Raw genomic sequence first — 21,924 nt, forward strand, 5'->3', positions numbered from 1 at the left:
TTGAGTTCTCTGTAAACTAGCAATCGTACTCTATATCCTAAAGGTTGCTTGGAGATGCTAAGTTTGAACTAATCAGCTAAAAGAGATACAAAGAAACAGTTTTCTGAATTGAATTAAGCTTGTAGCACAATTTTCTGACAAATTAACGAAAAAAAAAACAAAACAGTTTTCAAATTTTTAAATAAACTTTGCATCAGTTTGGCAAACTTTTAGTTTAATTTCAATAATAATGGATACAAAAATTAAAAACGGTTTGCAACTATTTGTAAAAATTAATGTTTTAAACTTCAAACTTCGGTAATACTGCAGTTGGTAAGAACTAACTAAAATTCTCGTTCTCGTCACAAGTGTCGTCTGCAGGCTCGTGCAGTCTTACTTCATACAGTACAGCGGGGTTTTCCTTTGTAGTAAAATTGATGTAACCCGTGCCACACACACACAGTGAGTAATTTTCAAAAGTTCGATTCTCACAGACCTGAATTTCCTCGTTATATGGAATTTTCTGGTTCAACTTCAGCAGTGCAATGTCGTTTTCTCCCTACAATGTACAGTTGATTTTTGATTCTCAAGTTGCCAATGTATCTATGAACAATTGTGTTCTCTTTCCACTCAGAACACTTTGAAGCCTTATGCATCTAACCCGGATTAATTTTTCTCTCCATCATTTCTCTACAATTTTAGCTCTATTTCAATCGACACAGATGAAATACCAAATACAGAATACATAAGGATATCAGTTCAATATCTGCGCGAATTTCTAGTTGCGAATTTTGGCTATCCTCGTTTGGAGAATTCCAGCCTTGGCGTTCGTAGCCTGAATTCTGATAAAGGTTACGGAAGTGCATTACTTTAGCTAACGGAATCTGGATACCTAATCTGGTAAAGGAATTCCGCAATGCGTGTGACTAAATTCCACTGTTTGTATTAAAACCCGGGTTGAGGTGTCACCGCCATTCAACGCAAAATTATGCAAGAAAAGAAATGAATGTGGAAAATTTTGTAAGATAAGCGGTGAATGCGGTGAATTTACAAAAATCAGGCGGTGAATGCAGTGAAAAAAACTACTGCTTGGTAGTGGTGAAATTACATAAATTCACCGATTAATTTAGCGGATAAATTACACAAAGTCACCGCTTTGAAAAACGTGTCCAAATCTTACGAGATAAGCAGTGAAGGCGGTTAAATTACAAAAATTCAACATTTAAGTTAGTGGTGAATTTACAAATTCATCGATTAGTAAAAGTGATAAAAAAGTGTGATGTCAGCATTGAATGCGGTGAAATTGCAAGAAATTCGCCGCTTAGAAAACGCTCCAAATTTTTTGTGCAACGAAGATAAGATACATTTATTGAAAGACGCTCGAAATTTTCACCCCCGAATAATCAGACATCTTGCTAGCTCTTTTTTGAAGCGGTGAATTTATGTAATTTTACCACTAGAATGAGCGGCGATCTTACAAAAAATCACATTTCTCCGCTAAAATTTTTAATTTCAACGCTAATCTTACAAAAATTCAACGCTCATGAATTACAGAAAGTAGACCGAATTTGGTTTAATTTCAAAACAAATTTGATAGAAGTTAGTGACAGGCGGAAGAAAAAGTGGCTGAAATGTAGGAGGTGAGAGTTTCAAATACGCGTAAGGACAGTAATTTGAAGGAAGCGGTGAAATGTGCTGAAGTTTTGACAAGTTCACATTGCTCTAGCAATGAAATTACATAATTTCACCGCATTTCACCTCAAAATTTTGTACGAAATTTGTAATGGAAAAAAAACATTTTCACCGCTTTTTTACATATTTTCCCGATTTTTCCTCAACCGGGTATTCAAATTCAACAATGTATAGAAATCAACTCTATAAAACGTTTTACTGTTGTTCACAGTCTTTTAACTAATGTTACACCTATTTGCGCCTAAATTTTATCGCTTATAATCTTGGTTAACACTAGTAAATAAAATTTAAAAAATACTGAGGGCCGCTTTAAGTTCAAAATTAATATCAAATTTGCAGGCCAGGGGATTTGAAGGTTTTTTTCATTATTAGCTAATTACAGCTATGCCTTGGTAACTTGAGTGGGCACTTTGTTTTAAGTTTCGGTCAGTCCTACCCAGGTTTAGTCCTCGACTCACGAAAAGACCCTCCTCGACCAAAAAACGGTATAAATACTGGACTCAAACAAGCCATTTATATTTGCACTGAAAATTGGCCATTGCTTATGACCTAGTCAACGGGTTTTACCGTTCAAAATTTTCAATGTTTCTCATATTTTCTCGAAAAACTAACTGTGCTATTCTAATTAAATTTGAAAGAAAGACTTTTAGAAACAAACTAACTAAATCATAACACACTAAACTCATTGCTGATAAAATCGGTTGTTAGAGTTTTGTAGACTAGTTGAATTTTGCCGAACGAATTCGCTATATTGGTTAATTGCGAAAACTATTTTATCTTAAGAATTCATTGTTTTTTGAGTGAGATTTTTTGGCGTACTTTCATTTTTTCGCGCAATTCCACTTTGTGGCGCAATGCCTGCTGTAACGCTAGTTTGGTGTTGCGTGTAGGTTTTACACATCTACAAAAAGAATAATAGAAAAGATAACTGTTATTACTCCCACAAAATACGATTCACTACTCTTGAAAAAGCCATGCTCGACATATTAAAAGACCATGCTCGACCTACATTTACTATGAAAGGACCTTATCTTGACCATAAAAGCACTTTACATCGACTTTAGTTAGGAGCTGGACTGTGTATTTATAGTCAATATTGGACCCTCCTACTAGAATTAAAAAGTCTTTTTAGAAGTCGACGTCAATACCTGGCGTCCAACAAAGAATTCCAATGATTAGGCCTTCATACAATGATCAACTGACATCCCATACGAAGACCAAGGTTTTGCAAAGAGCGTGAAGTAAGAAATCGGCTGGATGGCAGGGACGACGGTGTAAAAATATACGGAAAAGAGGGGCGAATTTATTTTAAAGTTTGCTTTTTCGGCGGTAAATCTTTTTTTGCCGCTTTTGCTGGTATTTTTCCAAAATTATCCTCCTGTAAATTGAATGAATTTCCTGCCATCTAACATGCCAACCACTTTTGAATTCATTGTGTCAATCTCCGCTTTATTCCGCATAAATTAAATTGATTTTTATTTAGATTCACTCTTTTAGTTGAAAAAAATGCGTTAAATTTTGAAAATAGGCTAGTTTGAGCAGGTTAATTTTTGCTAGCAGTTTTTAACTAGAAGATTTTATTGACGGTTTTTTGTGGCGAAGAAAAAAATTAAATGCTGTTTGTTCAGTTTAGAATAGTGTATTTTGTTGCGGTAAAATTTTTTTTTTTGGATTAAGTAAAGAACTTTTTATTATATGAGAAAACCATTCCTTTTTGTTTCCTGGACTTTCTGGACTATGAAAATTTCGAGACTAAACCCTATTTCTCGATTTTGTCTGTCATCTTGCCATTAATGAAAAACAAGAAAGAATGATACACAGTTCGTTTTAAAGAAAACTGAAGAAAAATACGACAAGGGTTTTTAACTTTTGAGTTATATTTTGTAAAATCAAGAGGAAGCAAAAAAATGATTCGATTTTGCGTATGAATTGAGCAAATACTAATTTAATTCAAGATCTTGCCAAATTTTTTTATACAAAAATTTTGTCAGTCTGAAAAATAAAAATTCATTAAAATTCATTAAAAATTCGTAAAAGTTCTGTTTGACTTGAGGCTCTGCAGAGAAAATTTTTTGAACATACAATTTGCAATAACAATTAATATGAGGGCTAGACTGCTTATAAATCACCAGAAAACATATGCGACCAGTCCATAAAAAGGTTTGGTAACAATTATACAAAAAAGAACAAAAACAGAAAAGTAAAAAAAATTAACTTATTTTTTTGAAACAATTAACTTCAAAGTAATAAATACCATTAGGAATAAATTAATATTACCACAAATTTGCGATTACCACTGCTTCTATAGAAGGGCATTAGGACCTGACCTTATTCTTTTTTTAGAGCGGCTAAAAAGAACAACAAAGAACAAACAAAATTTCAATTGAAACTTGCCAGAAAACGCTGTCAAAACCGTCAAGCCAAATTTTGGCACACAAAATATATTTGATTGCGCCTTCTTCAAACAGCTATAATGTAGTACGTGGCCGTTCATTAGTAAGACTAGGTAACAAGTAGACAAAAAAGCGAAGTGCTAAAGTGTGTAATACTTTTAATTTTTTTTCGAAACAAAATTACATTCAATGTCATGAAAGGCATTAATTACAAAAAGAGCTATTTAAATATCGTCGTTTTATCATGAAAAGGAAACCCTCGAGACCTGTAATTATCCAGAATATTTCTTGCATCTACAAAAAGAACGTCAAATATGACAAAAATCAAATTAATTTAATTTTTTTTTTTGAGAAAAAGCGGTGTCGAAGCCAGTAAGGTCATTACAAAATCTTAAAAAAAAAGATTTTGGGACACCAATCCCTTTTATTACCTTGACACCCATAATGTCATTTTTGACCTGTAATCAACTAACGAGATTAGGTAACAAAAAGAAACATAAAAAGAACAAAATTGCGAAGTTAAAAAAGTTTTTTTTTTTTTAATTTTGGAAAACGATGGGTTTGAAAGTCATAAAAGCCATCAGCTATCTGCTAATATCAGAATATCGGTTTTTCTATTCTTCCATGAAAATCCAATGAAAGCTATCACTATACAGGAAATTTCATACGACCGAAACGACAAAGTATAAATGACAGTTAAGACAAAATTAAAAAATTCAATTGATTTCTTCAAGAAAGAGGCGTCGAGGCCATTAAAACGATGATTTATATCTTTCAGGATTTTAATATGTTCAATTTTGCTTTAATTTGAATGCTAATAAGGTGACATGAGAACTGTCAATAATGTGAAAATGTGACAAAATTAGAAAACGTGAAAAACTGGCAAATATCAAAACAAAAAAAAATCTAAAATCTTGTAGTATCAAAGCCCGAAAACAATAATTTCAGGCTTTAAACTGCAACCGAGAATAAATGTTAACTCAGTAGAAAGAAGAAGCAGTCTTTTTTTGCTGACACTAAGCTGGAAGTTGAACAAATTAAGAAAAAAATAGAGGAAAAGTTAATTAAGCCATTATTTATTGAAAAGTCAATTATTTTTAAAAAAGAAACGACCATAAACTTTCAATTAAAAAACTAAATGCATTAGCCTGGAGCTGTTTAGCAAGCGAATTGGTTGGACCTATCACTCCTGAGCTTTGATTTGATATGTTCTGTTCTTTATTATTAAAAAAAAGTCTTTTTTTTTTTTAAAAAAAGACCGACTGATTACGACCCGATTTTTTTTGGATTGTAACAGTCCACGAATGGCCCAAAACTACCCCTGTTAATACTTATTGTCCGTTAAGAACAATTGATTTTTCGAATGTTGTAGATATAGATAATTTCTGAGTTGAAACTCAAAATAAATTTTGCATTTTTGATAATCAACGAGTAAAGCTAGCGAAAAACGGCAAATTTTTAACTACAAGGCGCTCTCTGCGGACTCTGAAGTAGAAATAGCCCCCCTCTGAGTCTACAAAGATTGTATGAGTGTTGTTTGGGGGTGTACTGTAGGCAAATTTAATCAAAGTGGACTAAAGTAGCTTATTTCGTGCTGTTGTTGATGAAAAAGGCTAAATTTTGAAACGTTTATCCCGATTTTTTGACCAAAAAGTTAAATCAAAACAATCAAAAATGCTTGTTCGTCTTCAAAAATAAAATCAACGACACTATTCTTAAAAATTATAACAAATTTTAGCAAAATTGACGAAAATTTAGGCAAAAATTCCGGAAAATGTGAATAAAAACAACGTGAATTCACTCTTCTTTTCTCAGAAGTTTAAGCCTCGATAACTCCCTGTAGAAAACGAAAATTAAAAAAATCTTTTTAATTCCATATTCTACGCTGGACGAGCTTTCTAATGATACCAGTCTCAACTCTCTACGATGAATATATCGAGCGGCGAAAATTCACGGAACAAAAAAAAACCCAGTTGAGTATATAGTTCCTCCCCCCTCAAGAGGGTTGGAACACTAAACAGTTTTGAAAACCGGCCTGCAAGATATACAGGCAATGTGTGGACACAGACATTTTTGAAAAGAAAACGGTGAAGCATCATATCAGGTAAGTCTTGCTTAGTATTTATCAAATAAAGATTCCATTTCGTTTGATCGGTACGTAACTGCAATCCAAAAAATTTTTGAAAAACTGAATTGAGCAGATCAGATGTTATCAGTCACTTGAAATGCAGCTCAAACAGAATGAGATTTGTAAAAATTATCAGAATATTGCAAACCATATTCTGCTTGAACCTTTTAAGAGGGGCTTTTTCTTCCAGATTCCACTTGGTAATCTCTTTCTGACATTGTTTGAGAGATAAACCAATATCTGCTAATATCTAACAAGATTGTCATTTTCTGCCGGATTATCCAAAACAATCATTTATCTAGCAAAATCTGATAGTTTCAGACAAAATAACAGCCTGATATCTTATCTCGACAACAGAATATAGTAAATTGCTTTTTCTTATTTTGAGAAAAAAACAACTCAGCACAAGCTTATTCTGGTACATCTAAAAAACTATGATTACCAAAAATGATACTGTAATTACGTGATAAAAAAATGGTTTAAACAATAAAACATTCTATTCCATTTGCTTATGTTTGTAAAAGCATATTATGATACACTGTAGAGATTGGTTTATAATTAAGCGCAATCAAAGGAGTTTTCTGAAAACAATTAATCTTTTTTACCAAGACTCTATGTCTAATGTCAAAGGAAATTATCTAGCATCTATTTATTGTGAAACTCTAATTGAGCAGTTATTTTTGCTGAACTGATAATGCGATAATGAAAGTGGCATTTAGAGAAATCAATGAAAAGAAGAAGAGATATCTGGGGTTCGGTGTTCACATTTTATTTTACTTGTTTTTAACTCGAATAAAATTAAAATGACTTCTACTCTCAGCGCATGAAACTTTTTAAGGCAGACCCGATGTGGGCTCCTTTTACAGCCTTAAAGTATAAAGAGCAAGGGCTACTTATTTCTGCGCGCGAAGTACACTTACCTATATCTATAAGACTAACCGACCTTGTAAAACACTGGGAGTAAACTTCTCTTATTACGGTGGTTAAGAACTACAGCACCGGAGTCAATGGTATACACATGGTGTATCTAACTAAAAGACTGACTACAGTTAGTTCAGTTCTCTCTATATAAAAGAGAACAGTTTATTCTCAGTCTCTGATTGGTTGAAGGTGCACATTCAGTATTTTCACTGCTATATCCATTCGGGGTTGAGAGTTTCAAATCCGAATCTGTGAAGTGTAGCAGAAATACGCTGAATGTGTCATCCTCGCTGAAAGGTAGCGTGAAGTGAGTGATGAGTTGTATCCTCTCTGAAGTGGATTGTGACTTGTGTAGTCGTCTGAAGTCCCTGTCAGTGAAGTAGTGACCAGTGTCGTCGGTGAAGAGGTGTCGCCAGTGTCGTCTGTCCTGTAGTGGGGATTTATTCCCAGTTGGAGGATTGCTTGTAGTCCGTAGTCTCTGTCTGGTTTGCACGCGGAGATTTATATTTATCTTCACCTTGTACAAAGTATGAACCAGTCGGATTTACCAGCTTACCCTTTGGTGGAATCTTTTAGCTACTGTGTGAGCTACTTTTTCTAAAACAAATCTATTAGTGGGATTTAATACCTTCTTTTGTGAGGCCCGACCGGGGAGAAGAAGAAAAGAACTCTTGTGGAAAAAGAGAAGAATATGTGAAAGATATATATTCGGTAGAGAGGTTAAAGTTAGGATAATAAATAGAGAAGAAAAGAAAAGAAAATAGTTCGAGATAAGTTTTTGAGATCAGTGAGTCTCGTTTTTGTGGGTCTGTGAGCCCAAGGTGATGCTGTAGGGCTGTGGCCTAGGTCCGATATTCGAATTCGAAATCCGGTGCTCGATTGTCTGGATATCGGAAGAAGGCGAGAAATTCCGGATCACGTGCCACACAAGCAGCAAGGGCACGGGGATACAGATCAGCGTTACAGTCTGGTTGTAACTCAAGAAGGTGAACAAAGATCTGTAGTTCTTCTGTGACGGCTTGCGATTGTCGAGCTTATCGACCATCCAGTCCCTGTAGAGGAGGTTGAAAGTGTGACCTTAGGTACACTTGGTGGCGCCTCCTTATACACATTGTAGATACACGATTAGGACGCGGATGGGGCGGTTAGTCTTCGATTAGAGTGGAGAAAATATGAAATAATTCTTAATGGGGTCGAAATTACGAAGGGTGCCTTCACAATAATTGGGTTGCATTATGTAGCTGTAGTTCATATAATATGGTGAAGTCAGCTTTGTGTTAGCAAATTGGATGCGTGACTTCATGTGAATTATCGGGTTGGTGTGTTGAAAATGCTGCTGAACAAATAATTAATTGTGCATCGTGTCAAGCATTTTCACCCAATTCACTTTGTGAGTGGTGTTATTTACATCCATCTGTGTGGGATTTAAAAAACCAAATTGTAAATGAAGTGGTCATATTTGGCATATATGTTGTAGTGTGCAGTGTCGCGGTAAAGAAAGTATTGAGGTAGCCATTCGGGCAATCTGCGAGTGCAAAAAATTACTTCGACAGATGCCAAAATCGTTCCGTAAAACGAGAATTAATGGGGAAGTGCAGGCATTCCTTGTCCCGTCCTTCTTGGACATATTCGTTCTCTAATTGTCCGAGATAACAGGAACTGGCTGTTGGTTTCAGCATGTGCTGAGGCGGGGTGGAGGTATAGCTGATTCTCTCTGGCGCTTGTTTACCCTGGATAGTATTAATGCCGAGAGGGTTCGTAAACTCGTGGAATCTGAAATTGGGTCCTTGTGACCTATGTAGAATGCCGTGTGCTGGCGCGAAAGGGTTAGGCCTTCCGCGAGAGGATGAGGGCTGTGGGCCTCGCGAAGGGCTCGCTGTGTGACGAGCAGGCGATTGTGAAGCCTGTATTGGTAAGGAGCGAATAGGATATATTTCATTGGCTGTTGCCCGTGGACGCCTCATCAGTGAGGGGTCAGTGCAAGGGTAGTTGTCAGTTGACGTGGGTCGGTGGTAGGGGGTGGTTGAGGGAAAGATTGTTGTGGTCTCAGAGGTGGTAAGGCCGGGCCGTACCGCGGTGAGGGTACCGGCGGGCGTTCTATATGCGGTGTTGGCATTACTGGCGATGGGTAAGCCAGTGGCTGTGATCGTGGTCGTGCTCCACGGATCCTACCAGAGTACGTCCAATTTGGGACAACCCTCTCTGGTGTGAAGTGACCCTGCTGAGGCCCCTTCATCAGCCCAAGATGAAATGTTCGTAGGCCGAATTGGTGGTTGTGCTGTGGAGACTGCTGTGTGCGTAGTTGAAAGGAGTGGAGGTGGCGGTGGTACCTGACTGGTTCCCTGGAGATGTTGCTCTTGCGAACAACTTTGCAGCCTGTAGGGACTGAGGGTGAGCTCGTATCGCTGTCGACGGGCAGGTGAAGCTCACTTGAACTCGAGGAAGAGGTGGCGGATGAAGGAAGTGGGTTCACCGCGCATAATTTGCCGTGTCCACAGACTGTGGCTGTGGGGAAGATTGCGCCATCGCGAAGAGGTTGGGTGTTTGCATTTCGCAAACTGGCTCGGGTACTGTGGGTGCCAGTATCAACGGAGTGAGGGGTGATGGCAGAATGCCATCAACCTCCAGTATGATGAGGTCGTATGCTGTAGGATCGAAATTTGGGGTGATCTGTGAGCCTCCTTCTTGGTGGGTAGAGACTGAAATGGAGTTACTAAATCAAAAAGATTGTTAAAGACGAGTACTTGGGAGGTTAAGAAAAAGTTTCTCCGGAATTTCTTGGTAGTCAGGGTCTTTATCAAGAGAGTCGCGTGAAAGAGAAGTTCCACGTGAGCGTTTACGCTTGTTAGGTTGAAAGGTGTGTAGGTATAAAGATTGAAAAGGGAGGAGAAATTCTTATAGAAATTTTCAATTTTTTTGTGTAATAAATTCAACTCATGTTGAGAGTGTGGAGTGCACCGGTCAATTGAGTGTCTACCTCGTTTTTTAGGTGAGGGTGGTTTATATTGTGTAGAGTCGGATTGTAGTACATGGAATATTGTTTGTGAAAATACTCCAAAAAATCCATAGGTTATAATTTTAGCCAATGTGATATTGAGTCCTAAAAGTGATTTTAAATTATAGGTGTTAAATGCACTACCAAATATGCCAAAAAGGCACTGTAAAAAATTAAATACAGTCCCTATTATGGCTAGTTCTTTTAGTACGTACCAATGGTATCCAAAGATTCCTCTGGGGGATTCTTTTAATTAGTTGCCGTTAATCAAGTCACGCCAATCAAGTCTGCGAGGGTGAATTCTTTGCCATTAATAAAGAGTTTGTTAAAATAATAAATATGTTCGGTGCGTAATTGTGAGAATTGTGCTTGTAATTGTCCTTGTTTTGCAAGATCTGCAAAATTAACTGCGCGTGATACTTCAAACTTTTGAGCTGCGTCATCAACTAATTGATTAAATTCCATCATATCTATTGATTTGGTCCAGTCGTGTTGACTTTAATTTCCAAGTAGTTGCGCGGTAAAATCAGCCTGGGTGAAGTGGTTTTCAACTTCGTCAGGCGTGATAGTTTTAACGGGGTTTTGCGCCTTAAAGGGATAGGGTGTTAAACGATATGTGTCATCGCCGTCTGCGTCGAGTGAGATTTAATGATCAAAATTTTTGGATTTACATGGTGCTTTGATAGACCAGGGGAAGGTTTTACGGGTGACTTGGTCTATAAATTGTAATTTGTTTTGATAGTATATAGGAATACGTTCGAAACATTGATTCTCTAATACATAAGCGGGTGAGGAAACAAATTTAGATTGAAAAAGTGAAATTACAATTTGACTTTTAAGGGTAGCGAATATGTGTCGCTGTCCTGTAATTATATAACCATATAAAGGAAAATTCTGTGTGGGTGAAATGAAAGCGGTTTGTTTCAAATCGCGGTTTAAGTCGCAGAGTTTCTGATAAATATTCAAGCTTGTTTGATCCATTTCGAGCAAGACTCGACTGTTGATGTAATCGAGTTTTGCATCGATTTGGACATTATTAGGGTGAACAGCGCCAAACCAATTTTGTTTTCTAAACAATTCGTATTTTTCTGATTTGTTGTATAATTGTGATTCTTGTGGAATAACATATTCGTCACGGGTATTTGCTTTTGTGTAGGGTGTTAATGAGGGTGGTCCGTCAGGGACTGTGATGTGTGTTTTGTCAAAATCGGGTGATGGTTTTCTCGAGACAAAATAAAAACCTTCTTTATATTGTATGAAAATGTCTGGGTATTGTGTGGCTGTCTTCATTACATTTGTAGAGGGGTTTTGTGAGAACCTCGGAACAAGAGAGTGCAGATTAATCATAAAGGTGTTTTTGAAAACGACTTGAATTCAAGTGAGCATTGTGTTTATGACCAGAATTAGTTTCATTATTTTCAAGTGTTTCAATAAAGTATCTTTTTTGGAATTTAATCATGCGTGCATATGATCCTCCAACATCAAAAATACGGCAGTAGTTTTCTGGTTCCCCAATTACTGTGGCCTTAATAGCGTGATTTGGAGGGCAGTGACCTCGTTCTATATCACACTTTATGCGAATTTTGCTATAGTACATGTGTTCTGAGGCAACATCAAATGTGAGAGTGATGTTAGTAAGTTGTAGTGACCATCCTAGTGTGTGGTTGACATGATAGTCGCGTTCTGGGTCTTTTCCGGGACAAGTAGCCTGGGGATTATCTGTGGTATTAGAGATCCAGTTATGATCCCGTGGGTTATAAACCATGCTTCAGTGATGAAAAAAAAGGTCTATAACGATCTAATAAGTTCTAAACGGTCTTGTTTTTCTTCGATATTTGCTTGCCAGCGGGTGTCGTCTAATACTTCAAATTGAATCATTTGAGAGCAGTAGTGGTTTTTGCTTATTAGGGCAACGCGTGCAAGTTCTCGGCGAGCTTCAATTTCTGTTGGAAAGAAATGTTGTTCCATATTATTAACATACCAATTATGGTGATCAAACCGAAAACCTATTTTGAGTGCGATTTTGTGACAAAAGCTTTCCCTATCGCTAAGTTAAGCGTGTATGGCGTAAGCGCGTATTTGGAGTGTTGGGATGTGTGATGTGTTTTAAATCGAAAGATAGGCGCTGCTGCGGCTTGTGGATGAAAAATAAGTTTATCTTGTTCAACAATTATTTCAACAGAAAGTGTGATTCTTGATTGCTTTAGTAATTCGTGATCTCTTTGTTTTTGAACTGGTGTTATTTTATAAGATTTAGAAATTCTTTGTTTAGCCCAATTATTTAATTGTTCTCAGTTATTATGGTCTCCAAAGAGGCCGGGTGGGGCAACAATGAATTTAGGATCTAATTTTAGTAGTAGAGTTGGATAAGTTCGGGTTGTTTCCTAATACAGTGGCGAGAATGTTGATCAGGATCTGGTGTCGGTGAATTGGAGCTTAGAGAGATGATGGGTGATGTACCCGGAAAACTGAGTGGTAGTGAGCTTTGAAAAGACGATGATGAATTAACTATATGAAAGCAGTGGTTCAGTGCGCTTGTGATAACAAGCGTTCAAAATTAGTTATGTGTCCTTGAGGCGGATTAAAAGAATTATTTGCAATGTGTGATGCAGTAGGTGAAGAAAATTGAGAACTAATTGGATCAGAATTTGAAGTATCAGAAAGTAGGCTAATATCATGTGTGGTATCGTGAATATTTGAGACAGTGTGAATTGGCTGTGGCAATTCGGAGCCACTAGCTTATCGTGTTTGCAAAATTTATTGGTTGAGTGGAAAACTGTGGAATGTTTGAATATTTAAGTAATTCAGGTTTTGGTGCTCGTGGAGGAGCTGGTATAAGTGTGGTTCGAGGGAGTGTCTTATTTGGAAGAAAACCAGAGTATGGTAATAAATTTTGTGCAGTTATTTGTTGCTGTTGTTGTGCTTGCGTTTGGTGTATTTGCGTTTGACTTTGATGGGGGGATATCTTTGAGTAAATGGGACCACAATAACATAAGCGTAAGAGTTTCATTCAGAAGACGGTGAGATTGGACCTTTTGTATCCATTAAAATACTGTGATTGAAGTATCGTGAAACTTCAAGAAATGGCTGTTGTGGTGCCATTAGGAGGTTTGGCCTGGATTTGCTAATTTGGCAACTTAAGCAACCTTGTGTAGGTATTGCTATCCATGTATTAATGATTGGAAAATAGTAATTTTCCGTGATTGTTGCGTGTGTTTTTTCACGACCAGGGTGTCCTGAAAGATCATGAGAGTGTGCTTTATGAAAAATAACTAAAAGAAGAGAGAGTTGTAGGCAAATTTTTGGCGATGTTGTTTTGTGTATGTAACACAAAAGATTATTATCTTCATTAATGGCTAAATTTTGGAAGTGTCGATAATAGTGTAGTAATCCTTTATTTGCTCGTACAATTAGTGAAGGGGTTGGGGGGGTTTATAGTGTTTCCAAAGAAAAAATTGTCCTAGAACTGGGTCTTGTTGTTGTGTTTTATAGAGAAGTGTATCATTTACTTCAGTTTGTTCTTCGTAGAAGTAGTTAAAGAAGGTGGGTGACATTGGTATAAAGTCTTCCATTGCTGGGAGTGAAAATTTTATACTATTTAGTAATTCAGCGTAGTTTGCATCGTGGTTGGATTGTATGAGAGGTTCTGTTTTATTTGTGTTTAATGTGACCTCTGTGTGTTGTATAATAGGATTATTCTCTGTAAATGAGTAGTTTTTTTAAACTGTTTTAGTTTTTGTTGCATGTTTTCCAAAGGCTGTGCTTTGGTTTTAAATGCATAGTGTGAGACTGGGAGATAAAGATCATTTTTTAGTTGTTTTTTAAAATAATTATCTTTAATCTGTGAGTAAATTGGAAAGTGTGGTGATTCTACATGAGTGTCTGTAGATACAGAATTAAAGTGTTTTTTTGATACAGCTTAGTGACACTGTATAGGTTGTGTATTTTGTTGAGCGTCTTAAAGAATTTAATCGAATCTGGTATTTCGACTGTGTGAATACGGTGTTTGTCTTGAGTTGTTGTCGTCACTGAGCGACTTCGTAGATCTGGAAGTGAAAGATTTTCCCCTTCCGTCCAAACTATGTGTAAATTTGGGAATTTCATTAGTGTTAATTGGAATTTGTAAACTCTGTGATTTGGTTTATTCTTGTGTGTAAATAAGAATAAGATTTTTTTGTGGTCATTGTATAATATTATTGGGTGTTTGGATCCTTGAATAAGGAATTCATTTTCTGAAAGTGCATATATGATAGCTAAGCATTCGCGAAGAATGGTGGATAGTCTAAGTTCTGTGGTTGAAATTAGATGAGAATTTGCCGATACTAAATCCATTTTTCAAAATTGATTTTTTTGGAGGATTGCAGATCCAATGCCATAGTTAGAGGCATCGCGCAGAATATAGAAAGGTTTTTCTGAATTAGGAATTGCGAAAGTTCTTTTTTGACTCTACCAAACGTTTGTTGCAATTCAGGATTCCATTAAAAATCTGTTGTATCTCTGAGTTGGAGATATAAATGTCGAAAATTGACTTGTAGGTTGTATATGAATTTTGAAGAAAAAAGGTGAGAAATCCGACATAGTTTTGTATTTCATTTTTTTTCTTGGGTGGTTGTAGTTTTAAAAATTTGTCTATTTTTGATAGGATATTTTTGTGAGTGGGTGTATGTGAGTATTTTGAAATAGGTTTCCTAAAAAATTAACCAAGTCTAGAAAAAAAGAAAGATCTGTCTGGAGTGGCTTTGAGATTTTCATTCTCTAAAATAGTATGATATTGAGTAAGTGTTAGCAACATTGTGTCTGTTGTTGTGTCTTGGATGAAAATGTCTTTCATATAGGTGATTATTTTATTTTTTCGAATTAGTGGTGTAAAAATACTGCTCATGAAAGATGAGAAAGCTGCTGGGACGACAGAAATAGCATAGAATAAGCGTTTGAAACAGTATTGTTGTCCAGCAATCACAAAATTTGTGAGTCTTTGTGATGGTTTATCGAGTGGATTTTGATTGTATGCAGTTTTCATGTCGGCTATAGAGAAAATTTGTCCTTTAATCCGTGTTAGAATAACTTGGATTGGTTCTATGGGCCAACAACATTTTGTTTCGTCAATCATTGTGTTTAATTGACGATTGTCTAAGACATTTTTAAAAGATTCTCCGGTTTAATGAATATATTTCCGGTGGTCAAAGAGTCTGTATTAACAGGTGCTATGATATCAAAGTCTGTTAAGATGTCGAGTAAGTATTGTTCTCTATCTTGTAATTGTAGTGGAAGACGAGTAGCTCTTTGCTTCTTAATGATAGCGGTTGCTTTTAGGGGAAGGTTTAGTTCTACTTAAATTTTCCTAACATCGATTTTTGGAGTTGCATAGCACTTTTTAAAATGTGTGGGATGTTGTGCTAACTTTTCAAATTGTGTTTGAGTTAACTTTGTGTTTTCTAAATTAAACATGGTGAGAAATTCTTTATCTGTTTCGGCGAATTTTGAAACATCAAAGGGTATGGTGAATTTTTCTGTTGTGATTTGTATTCGCGTTCTTGTTGTTTACTAAGATTTAATCAATAGAGCTTTTTAAGTGTTTCTCACGTACCTTGAGTGAGGTAAATTAGGGTATAAGCATCCATGAATTCTGTGAGTTCATTTATGCGATAATTTGTGTTTCGATAGACGTTGAGTGAATCATCTTGTTGTGCATTTCCAATTATTCCTTTTCGAGTGTTAATGGGTGATGCAAAGAATTTTGTATTAAGTTTTGAATAATTGATTGGTAAAGACATTCGAGATTTTTTATATCCTTTATGGAGAAAAACATATTCTTTTGTAGTGTTACAAATGAGAAATCAGATTCATAAAGGATAGTACCGCTCGCATTTTTTTTACGTTCATATGCAGTTAAGGAATATGTTAAAATACAGTATTCGGATGGTGTGAAATAGATTGAGTGATCTCCAATTAATGGAAATAATCGTGAATAATATGGGTGTGGTTTAATTGACAAATCATAAAATTTGAGTGATTTTATATCATTATTTTGTTTGATCTCGAGTGTATGAGATAAACATTTTATTGAATCTACGTATTTTTCTAGGAAGGGTGTGCCTAGAATATTAAATTTGGTGTACGATACATGGAGAGTGAGTGTAAACGAAGTGTTTTTGAGAGTACGACTCTCGGTTACATCTAAGTAGAGTGTAAGTTTTACTGTACTCTTTGACTGCAATTTAAAATTATTTGCTGTAGAGAGAACAAATGTTGATGCTTTCAGGTGTAATTTGTGATATTTTTCGATTTCGTTCCAAGTGTCAGTAATTAGTACATTAAGTGTTGCACCAGACTCTATTAAAAAATCTGTTTCTGGATGTGGTGGAGAGATTGTTCGCTTATGATCGAGTGTTTGTTGTGTGTATATTGTGAGTTGTAGTACCATATGTTATTTTTAAAAGAAGTGGAGAGGATGTGATCTTCTCTGAGAGTGTTACATTCTTCTTTGCAATTAAAATATTCATCTTGTGTATCCTGATTTAGTTCTAAAAACAAATCATTAAATTGTTGTTCGAGGAGCGTTTCCTCGGAGACATTTGTAGAGTCGCTAATTTCAGTGTTTGAAGTAGTGTTGTCTGCTTGTTCTTGTTCTAGCAATGAATTAATATAATTCCTAACATTACATAGTCTATTTCGTGAGAACGGTCGTCGTGAACGATTTCCGTCTCGATTATAGTGAGGTGATTGTGGTCTAGAATTTTAATGTGAATTATTTTGGAAATTTGGTCTTGGGTATGGTGAACCGTTTCTACTCGGTGGTTTGAAATTGTTATTTCTGTAATAGGGTTTTGAGTTATTTTGTGAGAATTTATTTTGAGTGATTTCTTTGTTCTCTGCTATTGCTGCGAGAGCGACGTGAAAATGGTAGTGGTTTACCTGTCAAATTATTCGATGTGACTTGTCTGTTGGGAAGGTTTTGATTACCTTTCATTGCTTGATTAAAAGTTTGTTTTTGAAAATTAGGTTTTTCCAGTGGTTTTGTGTACCTCTTCTCATGGCACGTTGAAATACTATGTCCTGAACGTGAGCATTTGTTGCAAAATTTTAGGAACAGTGGTTTTCCTCTAAAATTAGGGTCATTTGAGCGTACATGATTGTATCGTACTACGTTTATTCCGTGAGCAATATCTTGTTCCATTGCGTGTATATCATCTACTGTGAGATTATTTATCTCAAGGGAGAGAGTTTTAATTGAGGGTGAAAGAGTGGAATTTGTATTCAATTTGTGTCTATCGATATGTGTTCTTGTAGTATCTTCTTGGTGTATTTTTTCAACAAGTTGTGCGAATGGAAGTTGTGCTTCCAATGCGGTTGATTTGTGATTTGCAATCTTTTTGAGTGCTATTCTAGCTAAGTGCGGATCAAATGCTTTGACGAGTGCGTCATTCATTTGTGCGTTCCGCATATCCGGGGCATTGTTAACATATGCTTTTCGAGTCATTTGTTCTGTTCTAAGTGCTAGCGTTTTAATTTGTTCACCAGAAGCACGTGTTATGCCTTCTAGTATTAATTTCGCTTGTGTTTGCGATTGTTGATTACCGAATGTTTTCTGAAATTCGCAGCAAAATGCTTGCCAATTTTTAATGTCTTGTGGAAGATGTGAATACCATTGTTGTGCTGGTCCTATTAGGGCCGTTTGGATTATGGCGATCCGTCTCAAGATCCAGGTTTCATGCAATGGTGAATCAGTTTGCTCTGGTCCTGCTGTCATTGCCATGTTTGCTGTGACAGCATTTAAAAAATTTTCTGCTGTATAGATGGGATCAGTACCATCAAACGGTCGTAAAGACTGTTGCATTGGCACCGAGCCGCCTATGTAGGGAAACATCATTTGTGTATTCCTACGAACTACGGGTGAAAGCGTTTGTGTAGAAGCCGCTTGTAAATAATAAGGAGTCGGTGCGTTTGTACTTTGTTGTGTACTCTGTGAATTTATCTGTCTTACGATATTTACTGATTGTTGTGGAGTGATTTGTATACTTTGATTAGTCTCCTGTGTGGGTTGGGTTGAGTTATTTAAAATGACGGGTTCGGTATTAAAGTGTACGGAGTCCTGTCTGTGTAGACGTGGTATAGGTGTGTTTACATTTGGTAATGGTGGTATAGTTGTGTTTAATGGATTTGAATTTTGGGTCAATTCAGGTGAGTTGACAGGTTGTCAGGTTGTTGAGTTCAAATATTTGTGTTTTCAGTGGTATTTGCAGTAGAGTTATTTCTTTGATCATTGTCTTCAAGATCAATTAGTGTGTTTACCGTGTGTGATGAAAAGAGTATACCATCATCTAAAAATGTTGAGTTGAAATCTGTTTCTGTAGTTTTGTTTATACGACTTTTTAATTGTTGAGAGTGAATTACTGTTTCCATATTTTCAATGGTTGAGACTTCTAGAGAAGTGTTTGTATTCTCTGTGATATTCGTACAAGTAAATGGTTGTGTTTCCGCATTATAATTTTTAATTATTTTGTTTTGGAGGTTACTGGATAATTTTTGTAAAGTTTCCGATGGGATTTCCGTGATGTTTACGAAATTTTGTGGAAACAAATTTGTGTCATATATATATAATGAAAGTGTTTCTGATAATTTGGTGATCATTCGTGGATAAGTTTCTGCTATTAGTTTGGTGGCTGAAAAGATGTGTCTAACCAGACTTTTCCAAAATCTGTGTAGATACCAAGATAAAAGTGTAAGAGAATCAGTAATCTCTTCTTCGTTTAAGTCTGCATCTGTGACAGAGCTTATGTATATTCTGAGAAGTTGAGTGAATCTTTCTGTTTCCTGTCTAGCGATTTTGTGTACGCTTTCTTTTCGAGAGTGTGAAGCATTAGTATTAAGTGCCGGTGCAAGGCGTTTAAGAAATTTGAAGGAAGATTTTCTAAACAATCTATCTCTATCCGAGGGTTGTTCTTCAGACCATATTCCGTTAAGGAATTCAAAGAGTGTGTCTGCTAATGGGTGAAACAGAGTATCGTATATTAGCGAGATATAACTATTTGTGAGTGGGTCAAAAATGAAAAGAGCTGAACCTTTTGTGAGTTGAGTTCCGTAATTTTCAACTAAGTATGAAAGAAAGGCGGTTCGTGAAACCTGTGATGCCTTTTTCTTGTAAAGAGAGGTGAGGTTGTTGTTCTATTGCAATGTAGTGGTTTTCAAGCTGTTTTGCTGTATTCAAGAATATATTTAACTGATCTTGGTGTTGATAGTGTTTAACCTCAAAGGGTAGAATTTCGCGTGTTAAACGCCTGTTCTGTTGTGAAAGAACAGATAGTTGTAATTTGTCCGAGTGTGTCGGTACGTGGGAAGAGAGGGTTGCTCAATGTGATGATCCATTTTGGTTATTTCTTTTGTTTAGATATTATTAGTTTTTGTTTTGTTGGGGCTGTGTTCCCATTTTTCATATATTTTAAATAGATAACGAGTAAAAAGCTATGTAATCTAGTTCTAAGTTTCTTTTTCACCAGTGAAAAAGGTGTTTTGTGTGAGATTGTTTCACGGTTAGACTTTGTTAACTCACTGGTCGCACCAGTTAAGGCAGACCCGATGTGGGCTCCTTTTACAGCCTTAAAATATGAAGAGCTAGAGCTACTTATTTCTGCGCGCGAAGTAGACTTACCTATATCTCTAAGACTAACCGACTCTATAAAACACTGAGAGTAAACTTCTATTATTACGGTGGTTAAGAAGTATAGCACCGGAGTCAATGGTTTACACATTTTGTATCTATCTAAACGTCTGACTACAGTTAGTTCAGTTCTCTCTATATAAAAGAGAATAGTGTCTTCTCAGTCTCTGATTGGTTGAAGGTGCACATTCAGTATTTTCACTGCTACATGTTGATGGCAATAAAAATTTTATCCAAATACCAATCTAACAGTCAAACTGAATGTAATAATTAAATCATTTGCACTAAGAGGTTTTTTGTGTTCCCATCATTTTCACTTGGTTATTATTATAATAATTTTAAGATGTCTCCTACTTCACGTTAAGAGCAGCTTGCGCTGAAAACGCCACTTAAGAGAAAATTTCTTGACAAATTTGTTTTCTGTTGAAAAGTCTTTCAACATGAAGACAAAATGTTATGAGTTGCGTTTACGTAATCATTTAATCAGAACTTGTGTCAATAAAATAAAAAAATTTTACAGCGTGGTATTTGTAGAAGTTTCGCGAATTGAAGCAGAAGCTAATCAGATTTTCCTTAATCGATAATAAAGTCGGCCAGTAGTTTTTGTACAATTTTTTATATAACCTATCTCTAAGTCGTTTTCTCAAGTGTACACCTTGTATGCAAGCACTTATGAAGATTTGTTTCGAGAAACGTGACCTTAGCTTGCAAACAAAAACTCATTTTTTTTAACAGAGATGAAATGAAACAATGAACTCTCACAGCAAGAAACAAATGATAGTAATAAAATATTTCTCCAAATACCAATCTAACTTTCAAATTATTCGTTATAATTAAATAATGTGCAGTTATGTATTTGGGGATACAGTCAGTTAGGCCAAAAGACACGTCAAAATGATGTCCCTTGACTAAAAATGTTTTCATTAACTTTCAAAATAAGTTAGAGTCTCTTATGAGATGTGGGATAAACACAAAATATCCCGAAAAATGCGTCTTTTGCAAAGAGAGAAGTGGGAAAATAATTGAAAACCTTTGGTTCTGTTAACAAAAAACAGCACAGTGATATTTACGATTCCACTGATACAAAATTACTAAGAGTCTGTAGCTATATATTTTTTAATTTTTTTGACCTTTCGAATTGTATCTGTAATTAAACAGATAGTCAGACGAAATTTAAAAAAGCTAGTTATAAATTGAGTTTTCTCAACCTTGTGAAAATCAAACTACTGTTCCTAGCAACGGTTCATTTTCTTCTAGGATCATTACGATGCAGAGGTATAACCCAAAACTTCCGCCTTAGTAAAATTGGCTCGAAAATTAGATACATACAATGAACGAAATTAGGAGATTTCCTTTGTATCTTACTTTTCGCAAAAGGGGTTCCGCCAATTTTGCGAAATAAAAGAACATTCGGTGCGAAAAGTAGGTAACAAATCGTGTAGCACGTTTCCGCTCAATTTAGGTATCTATTATCCGAGCGCATTTTGAGCAAGCAATAAGCACTTTAATAAAGATTTAATTGAAGCTTTCAAAGCTTTAAAGTACTTTAAATACATGCAACCACAAAAAGTGATTTTTTTTCGAAAAATCCCTCGCACGTCAAAGGCTTTGTATATCAATGTGGGACTGGCCAATTTTAATAAGTAGTAATAAATAGTACTAATAAGTAGTAATAAGTAGCAACAAAGTACTATACGTAGTAATAAAGTAGTAATAAAGTACTACTAGTAGTAATAAGTAAGGCTCAATTAAATAAGTAGTAATTAATTTAGGCTTAATTGCGGATTATATGCGAAATCGAGCTACATTGCGTGCGAAAAATCGATACGTAAATTGAGCGGATGCGTGATGCAACTCGCGCGAAAAATAGGTTATTGAGGTTGTACTTGTATTTCGCGGCTAAAATTAGGACACTTTTGCGAACACGGGATACGATATTCCCTTCCATTTTGCCGGTTTCTGCTAAAGTGGCTATTTTCCGCAATATTGTACCACTTTCAATGTATTAACATAGAAAAAACGAACACGAGATACACACATCGGGCATATCTGCCCGTGACGATTTGGGTATACCTCTGCACTGTAATGATTCCGTATTCTCGCCAGGTTACTCTATATTTGCAGTTGCTGTTTTCAAATTTTTCAAAATCTTTTTAAA

At 35.9% G+C, this 21,924-nt stretch overlaps 1 protein-coding gene across 1 annotated transcript in view; it reads right to left on the minus strand.

Moving 5' to 3' along the window:
* Positions 1–319: 319 nt before the first annotated feature.
* LOC142354089 (transmembrane protease serine 11B-like protein) overlaps positions 320–21,924 on the minus strand; it is a 43,061-nt gene continuing 21,456 nt past the window's right edge. The window contains exon 3 of the mRNA XM_075406362.1: positions 320–538. Within this exon, the coding sequence (XP_075262477.1) occupies positions 320–538 (219 nt within the window). The remainder of the gene's footprint in view (positions 539–21,924) is intronic.

This window comes from Convolutriloba macropyga, chromosome 15, assembly GCF_964194025.1.
Source record: "Convolutriloba macropyga chromosome 15, txConMacr16.3, whole genome shotgun sequence".
NCBI classification, from domain to species: domain Eukaryota; kingdom Metazoa; phylum Xenacoelomorpha; order Acoela; family Convolutidae; genus Convolutriloba; species Convolutriloba macropyga.